The sequence below is a fragment of the Perca flavescens genome, chromosome 3, assembly GCF_004354835.1.
Source record: "Perca flavescens isolate YP-PL-M2 chromosome 3, PFLA_1.0, whole genome shotgun sequence".
NCBI classification, from domain to species: Eukaryota; Metazoa; Chordata; class Actinopteri; order Perciformes; family Percidae; genus Perca; species Perca flavescens.
In genome coordinates, this window is record NC_041333.1 from 26275548 (window position 1) to 26291318 (window position 15771).

General features: G+C 39.5%; 1 protein-coding gene across 2 annotated transcripts in view; it reads left to right on the forward strand.

Moving 5' to 3' along the window:
- rap1gap2a (RAP1 GTPase activating protein 2a) overlaps positions 1-15771 on the forward strand; it is a 101569-nt gene that overhangs the window by 49087 nt on the left and 36711 nt on the right. Inside the window, exon 1 of one of the 2 annotated variants that reach the window (XM_028571128.1) lies at positions 5135-5880. The exons of the other annotated variant lie outside the window; for it this stretch is intronic. Coding sequence (XP_028426929.1) covers positions 5747-5880 — 134 coding nt within the window. The 5' untranslated portion in view covers positions 5135-5746. Of the gene's footprint in view, positions 1-5134; positions 5881-15771 lie in introns of those variants that run through there. 2 annotated transcript variants of the gene reach the window in all.

Below are 15771 nucleotides of genomic sequence, written 5' to 3' on the forward strand. Positions count from 1 at the left end.
GTAGCTCAAAAGCAAGTTCAGTGAAGTCATTTTTCACAAAAAACTAAAGATCGCCATACAGTGTGTAATCTTACATTGTATAACTTACTCTTAGCTGACGCCGGCTAGCACCGCCGCATACTTGTAGTTACCATAGTTACACATCTGGTCTGAGGCATGTGATTGGTGAGTAGCCTGGCCTCCCTGTTTTTTTTTATTTACGATGAATTGACCATTCAATGTCAAGCTTGGTCAAACCTGGCCTCAATCTGATTGGCTGAAAATATTTACTTTTTCTCTTAGGGATGCCAGGAAAAGCTGGCCTACTTTGAGCATTCGTAGCATTTTACTAACCACTAGACAGAGCACCATGCACGCAGTGACAGAATCAGTAAAACACACAACTGTGGTAATCATAAATTTAGTTTTTAGATTTAAAATTATGTTTTATATTTTTATGGGGAGGCCAGGCTTCCTTTGGCCTCCTAGAGAAACCGCCAATGCTTGGTAACATTGAGGCACACGTCAGTGTGTGTGTTTGTCTATGTGGGTGCAATAAAGAGAAACAGAGAGTTTGTAACTGTACATGCAAACATTTACATTTGCAACACAAGTGTTCAACCATCATCAATTTTCACTTGAACTTTAAAAGCAACCTTTCTATCTTGTTTCAAGTTGAGCTGTGACTGACTAATTGCTGCAACGCAATACTAAATTAAGAGAATATATATATTTTTTTATTATTTCGTAATTGCCACTAATCGCTGAATTTCATAGTTAATCAAGATTAATTGCATGTTTTATCACATGATTAAAATTCAATTATTTTTCATTTCATAACTGTTTTTAAGTCTGTATTATCAGCGTAAACCAATTCTTACCAGTGTATCTTGATTGGCAATCAAATTAATGCAAAGAAAGTTACTTTATGAACTTGACCTTTAGATTTATTTGATTATTTTAAATCAAAAGATGTGCAACGAGACTGAGGTAACACAATCAATGTCTTCAGAAATATAGCTTGCCTTAAGCTTGCTTTTTAAAAATGTAAAAATAAATCATACAGCAAAAGTGCATGCACAAGATGTCAAGATGGTCTTCATTTAGTTGCCACCCATTTCGTAAGTGCTTCAGTTCATTTTTTCGATTTGTTTCATCCACAGGTCTGTGGCGACTTGCACTCTCCAAAATAGTGCTTTGCCTGAGTCCACTAGCATCAACCTAAATTTTCTAATTTTGAATGATGTTCAAGTGCTGCTTGCACAGAGACGGACAGAATTTGTGGTTGGGATGACAAAAAGTCAGAAGTTACAGCGATAAGCGCCATAGCAACGCGCCGAAAAAGGGGTGAAAATAGCGTGTCCACCCAGGTGCCATGTTTCCATCACTGCCAATTGAAGCTGGAGAATACTTGTAACTACTGCAGAGTCATTTGTCCTGGAAATTAATGCTGAATGTAACTTTTTCCACTAAAGACAAAAGCCAGATGTTAATGGGTGTTTTTTTTTGTTTTTTTGTCCATTGGGAAAGGGGCTTACTGTATTTTATTTTTAGGCCAACTTCTCTCCCAGAATTTTATTCTAAGTAATGTGGAGAAGGCTTTAAGACATGATGGGAAATGAAATTTACAGAGAGTTTAATGGAACAGTTGCTTGAATAAATAAAATGTGAAAAACCCAGATAATTAGAAGAGGCTGTCTTTTTGGCTTTTTGTTCAACTCAAACTGAGGGTCATTGCAGAATATGGATCAGGGACTCATGACCTCAGTATATAAGTTATAACATTCTGGCTATCGCTTTGCAAGAAACACGTAACATACTGTTTAATTACAATTTTAAATGAAAACAGATGATTCAAGGAATAAAGACCTGTCTTTCTCAAAGAAGTTTAATCAGTGAGTTTCTACTGTAAATGCCCACTACACTAAACTACACCATATCTGCTCTGAAAGTTTATTCAAGTATACTGCTACACCTCAGTGTATCTCACAGGAACAATTTCACACCTTGGGGTGTGTGTATCAGTGTGTGAGTTTGAGAGTGAGAAGAGGGGGGTTAAAGAGAGTGAGTAGTGTTTGTGTCTGAAAGTGAATAGATACAGGTGTCTCATTTCCCCTCTTGATGACGCACAATAGGATCCTGAAATGGCCTAATTACTGCAAGTGTGTGTGTGAAGGAGAGTGAGTGTATGTGTATGTGCACGTGTCTATGTTTATTTATTTACATTTTTTTTTTTACAATCGATCTCTAGAGGACATTTGATAGTAAAATTGAACTTTACACACAGGGGTTGGGAAAGTCCTCAGGTGGTTTTGAACGAGGGAACCATAATCAATCACACGTCGATCAAAGATTACAAACTGCGGTTTTTGGAAGCAAATTCCACCAAGGGCATTGATCAACAATCTACCAAGCCTTTTCTTGGGTAAGGTGTCAAGGGGATACAGCCTTGGCGGTCCTCCGGGCAGATCATCTGGCAGCTGTCCGGTTGCTACGGCGCTGATCACACACAGGAAGAGCAATGCAATGCCTTCCATTTAATTGTTGTGTTTGTTGCTGCTGTTTCCCCGGCTTAATCTATTCCCTGGCTGCTGTATGAAGCATGTTATCTACTCCGATGTCTTTGTCTCTTGTCTTGACTGATGCATTTCCCTAATTATCCTCTGTACAAGGAGTCTGAGACACTCCCATTTCAGCTATCGAACATAATCCCCTTTACTATTGTCACACCTGTCACCCAGGCGAGCTGTACCAGATGTGCAACTTGATTCACTGTAATGTAATTTTCTGTCAGGCTTTTATGTTGCTTGCTTGTTATGTCTGTGTCCTTGTCTGTCTACAGAGTTTTATCTTTGCTGCCATGTGAGAATCCCATAATTCTCTTTTTTTTTTTACCTTGAATAGAAAGTTTATGTTTAATGTTGGGAATGTTTACTGGTCCTCGGAAATATATATAAAAAAAACCTTTTCAAATCAATGCAGACAAGCCTGTAACGCTAATGGATGGATTGCTTCGCATTTGCTCGGCATATCCATCTGGGAACTTTCCGTTGGAGAACTTTTGGGAAGGGGTGAAAATACTGGTTAGCTGATTGGATAAACCATCTGTCTATCACCATCTATGTTGGTGATAGATGGGCCAAATCAACCAATCAGATAAAACTCTTGCCAAAACCAGGGAGAAGAGTAAAAAACATCTTTTCCTCCGAGAAAAACCTCCAGTGCCGTTTTTTGCTCTTCTTTCAATGAAGAAATACTTTCTAATTTGGATAAAACTTGCGCGATAGCTACGCTCATCTCATCTGTGGAAGCTGCCATGTTGTTTAGACTAACAGTCGCTTCTCGTTGCGTCACACCTACCACACGCTTCAAAACCAACGCTGATTGGTCAGTCGTTTGGCAAATGGCTCCAAATTTTCTCTACCTCAAGATGCCAGACTGATCTGCGAGTGGAAAACTGGAGCTCGCCAGATCAGGACGGTCTCACGAGGCTACTGTAACGCTGCCTGATGAGACAAATGAAAGGTAACAAATCAGTAGCTGACCCGAATGCTTCAAAGCTTGAACGGTAATCTACGTCCAAATCAGTATTTGAATGTTTCGTTGTTGTTTTTTTGTTTTTGTTTTTTAAGTTATTACATATGCATTACCCCCAAAAACACCCATGCAATAATGTATAGGCCGAGTAATCCAACATTATTCATTATGCCTTAACATTAATTATTATTAGGTTATATTCTCAGACAGACAGCACTGTTTGTTGTGCGTGTGTCAGGGGGTGCATAGGTTTCACTACAGCGTGGGCAGTAGATGATATATACTGTATATATATAGCCTATATATCATATATATATATATATATATATATATATATATATATATATATACATATATATATTCCAATTGCAAAGGTGTTACAGTTTCTGTTATTACTGTAATGCAATGAAAATATATCTTTTGTTTCACAGAAGACAGTGGCTGTATCTTTAAAGGGCTATGCATGTTTCTAATAGGAATGGTTCAGCTTTCTGGGAAATACTTTTATTTATGTTCTTGCTGCAAGTTGGGTGAGACGAGTGATAATGCTCTCATGTCTGTTTGCTAAGTTTGAAGCTGGAGCCAGAAAACGGTTAGCTTAGCTTAAAGACTGGAAACTGACTTTATCCAAAGGTGAAAAAACCCATCAATGGGCACCTCTTAAACTCACTCAAATTACTCATTAACTATTATTAAATCAGTTTAACCAGGCAACCAGTGGTTGCTGTTTCCAATCTTAATGCTCGGCTAAGATAACCGTTATATCCCACACTCACTCAGCCAATCAGTTGGTTAGCTCACTAACAGGTCAAGATGGAACAGAACACGCAGGATCAATATATTCTGGGAAGATGACTATAGCACTGTTTACTAATCTGGAAGTGAAGAGTAAACTGTCTCTGGTTGAAACTGGAGAAAAACACTAGTTTAGTAGACTGTATGTTTGTGAGAAAAACAAAAAGCATGCAGACAGTTTATTAGTGGGAGGAATACAAATGGAGTAAATAAGGTAAGTAAGTAAATTGGAGAAAGGATATGTCGCGACAGGGTAATAGCAGGCAACGAACAAGAAATGCAGTGTGAAAATGTGTCATGTATTTCCCTGTGTGTCTGTGCACAAAAGAGACCATGCAAAATTTGTTAAAATTATAATTTTTTCATGTGGTGTCATTTAATCTCCTTTCATTCTGTGAAGTTACATTTCAATTCCAATGTCCTTGGCAACTGCACAGCAGGCAATAGGCTGATAAGCCTGTTTGAATTGAGATTTCACACAGAGGGATTGAGTGTGTGTGTGTGTGTGTGTGTGTGTGTGCGTGTTTGTGTGTGTGTGTGTGTGTGTGTGTGTGTGTGTGAGAGAAAGAGAGAGAGACTTGGTGGGTAAGTGTGCATGCATGTGCCTAGAAATGAAATCATAAAATCAAGCATAGATAGAACAAGGTCAGAGAGATTAACAAGGCAGAAACAAGGGCAGGCAGAGATAGAGGGAGCCATACAGTAGAGGAAGAGGAGGAGGCAGTCCATGTAACGACTCCAGCCAATCAGACGGAGGAGGGCGGGGTTCAGCAGTCAGAAAGGAGGGTGCAGAGCTGCTGCACACAGAGACGGTGCAGAAACAGAGCATGTTAGAGAAGCATGGAGAGCTGGTAAGGTAGACCGAGAAATGCAGTGCTACAGTGTGTGTGTCTGTGAGGCTGTCAGCAGCGCAACTCGTCATCTTCTCTTCAGGGACCATGATGTGTTATGGAGCTACGATTTACAGATTCACTGCAGTAGAGGGGGATGCAGATAGAAGTTCACCTTGAGCTGGAGTCCAACAGTGCCACTCACACACACACACCTCTGGGATTACAAGAAATGCTTATAGCCTAGATCCCAACATCAACAGGGATTTAATTGGATCTGACAACCTGCCAAACCAAGAGTGTCTTCAGAATCTTTAACTTTTGGATTGCTGGTCCAGACTTATACAGAACGTCTGACAGCGAGGCTCTAAATTGACAATCTTGGGCCAGAAATCAAACAGGTAGCCTACTTGCTTTGGCAGAAACTTGCCAGCTGTCTCAAAACCAGACAGCATACAGAACCAAGATTGTGACACCCACAGCTCACACTGGAACCCCGCAAAGCCACGACCAAGCAGGTCCTGCAGCCCAGGGACCCTGGAGCCGGCCTGACCTTGGACCGTCGGTCACCTGAACCCCTCCTGGCACCGGCAGAGACGTCCAGCATGTCTCAGACCGGAGGACGGTTCCACAACAAAAAGGCTGGCATTCGGGCCGCCGTGATCCTGATCGGACTCCTGCACAAGTCTCGCAAAGCCAAGGAGAAGGAGAGAGAGAAAGAGAAAGAGGAGAGCGAAGGGTGGGTGAAGTTTGTACCCTTATGTCGTCTGTTGAGGCAGGCTGGGTAGATAATGAATGGCTTAGGGACACTTTATTAGCTGGTCATGTCTTTGTTATTCCAGAGGCATGGGACACTTTGTGGTCTATACGGTTCAGTGAGTTTGCATCTGCAGTCTTATAATGCCCTAGGTCCTTTTTATTAGAGCGCACGTGTCTGTGTTAGTGTGTGTGTCTTGTGTCAATCTTGGTAAATACGGGAAAGAGAGAGAAAGGTAGGGTATTGAGGATTTTAGATGAATAGAGGTGTTCTGAGTGCTTTTGAAGAGCAAACGAGAGGGACTGACACGAGCAAAGCTGTGGTGTGGAGAGAGAGGAGCATGGGAAAAAGAAAGATAGAATGAAAAGTGTTTAAAGAGAGAGATGCATCAAATAAAAAGTAAAAGGTGCAGAGCAAAGGTCATCCACTCATCCATTTGTGTCTTTGTGTAGCTGGTTCTTTACAGTTTTTGCTGTATACACAAGCATCAATGGACACTTGATGCCTGTCATGCTGATGAAACATTTGTATTCCTTTTGACTATGGCATATGTAAACACAGGATTGTAGGGACCACAATGGAAATAAGTCTTTGGGCTTTATTGTGTCATCCCTGACTATTTATGTATTTTAATGTATTTCATTTATATTTAAGTGGTCAAATAAAATTAATCAATCAATCAATCAGTAGGTTGGTGTACTGGCTGCAAACTACAGTAGAGAAAAGAGTGCAGTGTCCATAAACCTGCTGTAAAAAGCAGCTGTAAATATGGGATTCAAGCAGGCTTTTTATAATGTATTATTGACTATGAAAGCTGCAAATAAAGAAACAAAACTGTGTTTTGCAATCTCATGAGGACCTTTATACGGAGGCACATTTGTATAAGCAAAGGAATACTAGATGCTGCCTTCAAGAAGACTGTTGATGCCTTACTTCTTCAGAAAATTGCCACTCCAAATGCACCTGTAAGGGGATTTTCATTGCATGCTGTGTTGTTGCGTCCAGATCGTCATCCTATTTATACTACCTGAGATGAGTGCAGTCAATATGACCCCTGGGAATATCCCACCTGGTAACAAACAGTGTAAGAGGTTGGCAGGGTCGAGACTCCTAACACTTTCCCCCACTAAGCCTCCCTCTGGGAAGACCTGTTTTGGCCGAGCTAACATTAGCAGCAATGCAAGTACAGTTAAATTGGAATCTTGAGCAGAAGTTTGTAGACTGAGTTTGATTATTGAGTGTTTTTGTGGTGAAGGATGTATACAGTGTGGTCTGGGTTAAGTGTATGTATATGAATATCTGATATGCAGCACTGGATGCACTTTGCTACTCTGTTTTAATAGCCTGGACCAAAATAGGCTACATCGAAATAGACTGTAACTCACTTTGCAAATGCTGATAAGTTTATCTGACCTCTGTGTGTGTGTGTGTGTGTGTGTGTGTGTGTGTGTGTGTGTGTGTGTGTGTAATTTAGTTTCATATAGTGTAAAATAAACCCCGGAAAGCAAGGCTGGATTAGAAACCATGCCAATCAGGAAACTGTCCCAGACCTACTGGGCCCCGTAAAAGCTGCAGGTTCATTATGTGACAGATGGTTTGTGGTGATTTGATACATTTTTTATTTAGTTCAGATATATGTAACACTAAAACAATTGTCAATTAAAATAATGGAGATCTGTAATATTACCTAATCCTGAAGTCTTGGTTTGATCATACACTTACATTGTGTATATTAATATATTTCAAAATAAATGTGTTTTTATTAATTGACATACAGAAAACCTGTGGCTAAGTAAATTTCCAGCTTTCAATACGTGGTTGGCTTTTGTAGCTCTGGGCAAAATATGTGCTTGACGGCAAAACATGGCACATACACAGTGAGTGTGAGGAAGGGGTGCTCATTGGGGCCCCAACACTTGATTTTTGCCCCAGGGCACTAGTGGATTAATCCAGCCGCTTGTAGGCTATGATTGGCTGTGATGCAACAATACTGCATTGTCACACAGATATACAAAAACATACACTTTTTTGCATGTTTTTCACATACTTGCTATGTGATTTATGATTTTGAATCTGCATGCTATTGCCTTGTGTTAAATGGCAACGTTAATCATGTCTGGACAGCAGAAATTATCCCAGGGCATGACACTATGGATACTAAGAATATTTGCTGTTGTCATTTCTATTGCTGTTGCTATGTCACATAATGATCCATGCACAATTGCAGACATTTTTCTTTTTTTTTTTACTATCCATTAAAGCATGTCTCCCTTATTGGATAGTGATAGCTTGGAGAGAGACAGGAATGGCAGGGAATAGAGAGAAAGGGGATGGCATGCAGCAAAGGGCCCGGGCTGGAAGAACCCTGGCTGCTGTGGTAAGGACTGAGTCTTGATACACATATTATGGTGCGCACGCTCTACCAGGTGAGCTACCGGATACTGTCGGCGATCCATTGTCACAAGATAGTTTGTGCCCCCCAAAACAGACTTATTCTAACAATGAATTCAAGGAAATATAAGACAACAACATACTAATCAACACTTTGCATAGACGGCTAAAAAAAAAAGTGTTTTATTGGGTTTTTACACCACCTGACTTTGCAGGAGAGAATTTGTGAAAATTTGTTTTTCACTTTTTGTCCACATTTTACTGCTTTCCTACCAACACAACACATGCAAACATACAGGCAATCTTGCTCCTTGCCTGTTTCTTCCGCGTATTCCTCTCACTCTTTGTCTCTGCACTGATAGAGCCATAATGTATCGTACTGTATGTATTTGCCCTCCATTAAATTGAACCGCATGAGGTCTGCTGCTTGTGTGTGAATGTTTATATTACCCTCCATGCATTAATGTCCTCCACAGTGCATTTATCTCCAACTGCAGACCTGCTTTGTCTGTGTTTGTGCTTGCGTATAAGATGTTTCTCCCATAGTGTGTAGCTTTGTATGAATGAGTTGTGTTTAGGCAGTTCTTATAAGTGCCTCAGCGGTTTTAGTTGCATTTCTCTGTCGATTTGTGGTAATGTGGTGCAGTCGGTGGGTAAGGAAGAGAGTGTGTGTGTGTGTGTGTGTGTGTGTGTGTGTGTGTGTGTGTGTGTGTGTGTGTGTGTGTGTGTGTGTGTGTGTGTGTGTCTGTGATGCTAGAGTGTTTTTGAGACCTAATCTATAATCACAGCATGGGGCTTCTTATTCACACACCGTGTTGTCCCCCTTTCAGATTAAATGCTTTTAATCTCGGAATTATATTACCTTAATGACAATACTTAGGCTACTGCTACATAATATGGCATGCTAGGTTACATGTATTTTGGTAAAGGCATGAAGCATTATATACTGTAGTTCCAATACAATGTCAAATTCATTTTGAGACAAAACATGCATCTGTTTTGCAAACAATATTTAATTAGCATTTTCTATGACCGTACTGGCCCGACGGGAAACTACCTCTTGTTGGTTACAGGGAGTTGAGCAGTTATGGCAAAGGATAAAGCAGGACCTTCACTGTTAAAGGTTTGAGGCTTAAATAAACTGCATTAAGAGGAGGTTAACTGTATAAGACTGATTCACTGACAAACAGAGGGAGAAATGTGCTAGCGACTATAACTACAGAGGCTGAGCAGATGCTTCATAATAAATATCCAAACCAATTCTATTTGCTCAAAGGCTTTACAGGAAGAGGTTGTTGCAGGTGCATTAACAGCATATGGATGTAAATTGGTACTAAGGTAATATACATAATACATTTATAAGGATACATATAGTAATTTGGTCTTGTTCTTGTCTGTTTTCCTAATGCCTTAACAGTGGGGTTGTGAACCCCCGCCCCCCCCTCCATACCCCCATTTGTTTTTCATCTACAATTGAAATCTTTCAAGGGTGTTTGTGAATTGTGGATACTCCCATTAAATGATTGAGGGTTTTACCTTTCAGCTGTGAAAGACTCAAGGCAACCCTTTTAAAAGAAAATTCAGTATTAAAAAACAAGAAAAAGTAAAGATCCGGCCCTCCTAATCTTTCACACAACTGCTTGCATAAGTACTTACACCAGCAACATATTTATATGAAGAACCTTAATTTTAACATAACGGATGGATTTTAGATACATGTATTTACTTCAAAGATTCAGACTAGACAGACATCACTCTCATATATGACCAGCAATCACGAGGCTAAGCATCAGCCTGTTAGCTATAGCACAAATACTGAAAACAGCTAGGATGATTCATTATTTGTAAAGATTAAACAATCAACATGCCACCTATTAATTGGTGAGCTTTAGAGGTGCTGTAGGCAGAATTGGGTTACCAAGCTAGACCTGTTTCCGGTCTTTATGCTAAACTAAGCTAACTGTCTGCTGGCTCCACCTTCATATTTAATAAACAGACATGAGTGTGGTATCAATCCTTACACTTAACTCTCAGCAATAAAGCAAATAAGCGTATTTGTCAAACAAAGGCTGATCTTATCTTAGGCCCTGAGATAAAAGGTCTGGCCAATCATCCAATGCACAAAAGGTGAAAGACAATGAATTATTCAATAACTACACAATAAAAGCTCTATCAAAAAGAAATCAATGTCAATAGCCATACATGTGATGTGCTGTAACTATGCTCAATCTAATGTAAACCATATTTCTTTTACCAACAGATCTCAGTGACTGTAAACCCCTTAAATTAAATCCCTTTTCAGATCCCCACCAGGTCTTCCTCACCTACTATGTATTATTTATAATAACACCAACACCAAAGTAATAATGAGAACAGACACATAATAAAATGTGCTGATGATTCGGTTGTTAGTCAGTCAGGCTACGCGAATGGGGTGGAATAGGATCACCAGACTGTGGAGGAGGACTTTGTGTCATGGCGTGACAAGTCCTTCATCATGCTAAATGTAGCAAAAACGAAGGACACAACTATTGATTTTAGAGAGTCATCCTCTGCTGCTAAAGCGACTGTTATTATTAAGGGAGAGGAAATTGAGCTGGTGGAACACGACAAATAGTTGGGCACCGTTCTGGACAGGAAACAGTTTAAAATCAATTGAATTTCTCAAATAGTGAAGCAGCATATTTTCATCCTGAGTAAAAGGACCTCTTTAAAAAGTGTTTTTTTCTGCTTTGATGACTGTTTCATAGAAGCATCTTATCTTTATTTACTGTTGTTTGACATGGAAATCGTTACACAGACGGAAAGAAGACTCTTGTTAATGTGACAGGCGAAAGGATATTTACTGCAAGCTAGGGATGTCACGAGAACCAATATTACCGACACCTTCCGGTTCTAAAATGACAAAACACCGACAATGCCCATTTTTTGAAGAACCGTAGGCACCGTTAGCAACGATGCCAGTTTAGCAGCATCAGTGCTGCGCCTCTTCCGGAACTGATGGGGGCAGTATACGCTTCAGAGTGTTCCAATCGATACATTCAGAAGAAGGAGGTCACAAACAAGTGGCCGAAGTCACGTCCTTCCGGTACAAAATATGAACGAGAGTCAACTCTACCCGACCTAAAAAACAGCATGTTCACTGCAAACTCACAGTCCTCTCTATCCGATTTACAGCCTCCCTCTCTTGGCTTCTAATAACTCACCGTTGTTGGCTACGGCCGCTGAACAGGCTACACGTTGTAAACAGGCCCGCTTGCCTGCTCCTCTGGTAACGTTAGCCTTTAGCAGGGTTAGCACGGCGGCGTTAGCTAGGACCAGTCGGGACCACTCAATGTTGAAATTACATAAAATGCCCGTCCCTTGTAGCTGTGATAAATATGCCTGAAGCTAATGCTTAGCTACCTGTTCAGGAGGAAATTAGCCAACTCTGCGTCCTTTTGGGCTTTAAGCTGTCTCCATCTTTCAAATATTTTCCCACATTTTCCAATATTTACCCAGGGTTTGTTACGTCTCTGGTCACGCAACTGTTAGAAACACTGTTGTTGTTTTTGCACAGTACCTTTTGAAAAGATGCCTGGAAGTCTGGAATGCGTCTGGGGACACTAGTTGTTGCACTATGACCATTCATTGTACTTTATTATGTTGTTATATGCTTTATTGCACATGACATGACATTTTTATATTTTTCAAATATTTTAATAAAGAAGTTCATGTTTCAAGTTAAAGTACATGGAATCTTAGAAAATCCTTCATCATTGAAATTGGCATCGAGAATGTTATTTTACTGGTATTGGCACAGACTACTGAATTTTTGGTATCGTGACACCCCTACTGCAAGCAGAACCATAGCTTTTCCTGCACAGAGAGTTTGAGCTTCTGCCTTCATGTCAGTGCTATAAAGACAATAATCCTGAATGTTGTCCTTGTATGGATGACTATTGATATTCCGAACATGGAAAACTGTATAAGTATTAGTAGCTGACCTCTTGGCCTCTTTTTTCTCTGTAATATTGCATTTTCCACATATGTATTTGTACTTTAATTAAATTAAATCTGATATTATCTGAGTTTTTTTCTCTCAAAGTTGTTTGTAATCATTTGTTATGGTCTCACAGTTTTGTGTGTTTATCCCAGTTGTCTGATTTGTTTTGTTTTGGTGTTTTAACCCTGCATGCTTATCATATTTCCCTTTGGAGTGATAGATTGAATTGATTTGACAGTACATGCAAGTATCTCAACAGCTGCTTCGGTCCCTAAAGAGAAAATCTCATCAAACACTAGTCAGTGGTCTATTATCTGTTTGAGGGTCCTTAATATGAAGATGTTGTGGAGGGACATCTGCAGGTCATAACAACAGAAATTTAAATGGTCACAAATTAAGTGATGTTCTCTATGAAGAACATGGTACGCTTAGAAAATGTCTATACTTTTCAAACAAGCATGCACACTAATGGTGAAGTTCTCTTTTTTGAATTGACCGGCTCGTGATTAGAGCCTCTCATTCAGTCGGGTTTTAGAGTATGTGCAACTGTTTCCTGCAATAGCCATGTGTTTGTTGAAATGTTTGGCGCTGAACAACTGAAAGAATAAATTCCGCTAGCAGCTGGTCGCAGCCCAAACCCATTCCTCTGACACACAGTCAGCCGCTATACTGCAGCCAGCCAGTGGTCCAGAAGAGGAAAATGACACACACACATATGCACACAATCCAAAGCATCTATGTAGGTTTAACTTCTGTTGTGTGACTGCACATTGATTCAATCTAATTTAATAACAAATAGGCAAGCTAAAATTGGCAAAGAACAAATGAAGGCTGGTGGCATTATAGCTGTAATTGACCCTTGGCTTACTTGCTACCCCTATCAAGCTTTCTGTTCTCACATGGTAGCAGATTTACCACTCAAAATCATAGTCATTTTTGTAAGAATTGTTGGTAACACTTCATAATAAGGGTACATTATCTTGAATTCATGCATGACTTAATGCATGAACAAGCATGAATTCATTCATCAGTAATGTACAAGGATTAATAGTATCTCATGCATGACTTAATGCAGAAAAATACGTTAATTAATTCATCAATTAAGGTATTTCAATTATCATGATTTCTGATTTATTAATGATTTTCATGTCTTATTCAAAAAAGTGACCAGTCCCAGCAGTGTACATGTATACTGATGAATTGTAGTGTTGCAATTATGATTATTTAAACATTACTTCTTCATGATTGTGGCCCTTCAAATACCAGCAATGTATTTGAAGGGCCACAATCATGAAGAAGTAATGTTTAAATGGTCCATCTTTAATATTGATAAATAAGATGATTAATGGTGGCATACAATTAAAAGTATTAAGAATTAAAGGAGTGGGTTAGCAAAAGGATACTGAGGTCACTACATTTACACAAAATACAGAATACTGAAGATGCATTTTTAAAGTTGCTTCAACATACGGCAGATGGTAATGCCTGAAAACAATGCTCACCCAAGTAGGATATTGATATGAATTTTACTTTTTACTAACTGCTTAGTGTCTGTACACCTGAAATTTCTTGATGAAGTCCATAATTATTATTTAATTTAATTTTTCAAAAAATTAGATGCCTAAATAGACAGAAGGGCTGATTTTATTTGAAAAAAAGGCACTGCCCAAATGATGATGCCCTTGTGGCCAAACTACTTCCGTTTTTGCCCTCCATCTAACATGAATGGCGGCTCTTCTAGACATTTTAATTTTATTGGATCCAATTCTGATAGTGAAACGAGTCATTATGCAGGGGTTGTGATGCTCCAAAAAATGTATCCACTGATTTACAGACATAACCCGACGTTTCTCCCTAAAAGGGAGTTTTTCCTTGACACTGTCGCACTAAATGCTTCTTCTTGGGGGAATTACTGGAATTGTTGGGTCTTTGTAAATTATAGTGTGGTCTAGACCTACTCTATCTGTAAAGTGTCTTGAGATAACTCTTGTTATGATTAAATTAAATTGAATTGGATTGAATAACTTTCCCCATGTACGTATATGGGAAAAAGCCTTTTTGGTCCAGAGGACATCACATGATGGACCTGGAAGTTGCAGTTTCTTTGTTTGGCCACCACGGAAATTGGCTTTAAAGCCCTCCTTACATCCTGGGGGCCTGAGATAAACACACAGTGTAATGTGTTTCCTAGACTTTGCTCTTATGTTTTTAGTTTTGGAAAGGTAAATAAAAAGACACTCTTTAAAACTTAAATTTATATTGCAAAGTATCACCCTCACTAGCGCAAGGTTTAGCGAACACTCAATTAGCACATGTGATTTATGTAAGATAAGACTCCCCCCTGCATTTCACAATCACATTTACATAGTCCCAGGGCTTTTTATTTTAATGGAATAAATATTTATTTTCTTTCAACTGAGTTTATGTTATTATTCTGCAGAAATTAAAACAATTAAAAAAAATCCTCTCTGCATGTAATAATTGTTCCAAAATGTCGATGTAAGATTCTGAACATTTGCTCTTAGAGAGAAAACCTTGTTAGGCAGAGCTGATGTTTAAAACTGCAGTCTTTCATGCTTTTTTTGTCCACTTACACAGTTTTTCCTTGTCCTGTCATTTCCCTCCAAACACTGTTGAACCCTTCTCCTCCGGCTGTTTAACACAACTGCTTTTTCTCCACTGACTCACTCGTATTTCCATTACACCTTCTCTCTGTTTCTCCTCTCTACCCTCAATTACTCCCTTTTTAAACTCCCTCTTGTTCCTCTTGTGTTTTTCACTCCTTTTGTGATTGGCAGCTGCGGGGGGACCACTATAGTCTCTCACACTTACATGCACACACAAACATGCACACATTTGATTGCACTTGAACTCACATGTCTCTTTGCTGTCAGTTTGTACAAATATGTTTGTGTGCATGTGTGTGACAGTCAGCTTTGTCTTTGGGTGTAATGGATGAGATGGTATTGTCTCTAACAAGTGTCCAGAGACCCATCCAATGCAGACCTATTTACCTGCTCTGCACAGGGGATTCAGAGTGCTATTTTTAGTCTGCAGAGATTCATTTATTCTCTCTCTCTCTCTCTCTCTCTCTCTCTCTCTCTCTCTCTCTCTCTCTCTCTCTCTCCTCTCTCTCCATACCTATCTCTGTGGCCTTTTCTCTTTGATGAATTTCTCTTTCATTCATTCTGCACCTTTCCCTCTCTGTCTTCATATCTCTCTCCTTTTCTTCAGAACCTTTCTGCTCTGCTGTGGTTATCAGCTAGTCTGGAGTGGTAGAGTTGGTTGAGAAGAGCAGTATTCAATGTCATCTGACAGATGCTTAACTCTATTTTTTATTCTTTTGGCTCAAGTCAGTGAGACTGTGTATGATTGGGCAATGGTAAAGAGGAAGTGGGTCCCAGTAAATGAAAAGAATTAGATAGGATCTATGGCATTTACTATGATATGACGGAGATATGTTTGTTCACTGCAATGCTGTAATGTACCAAACCACA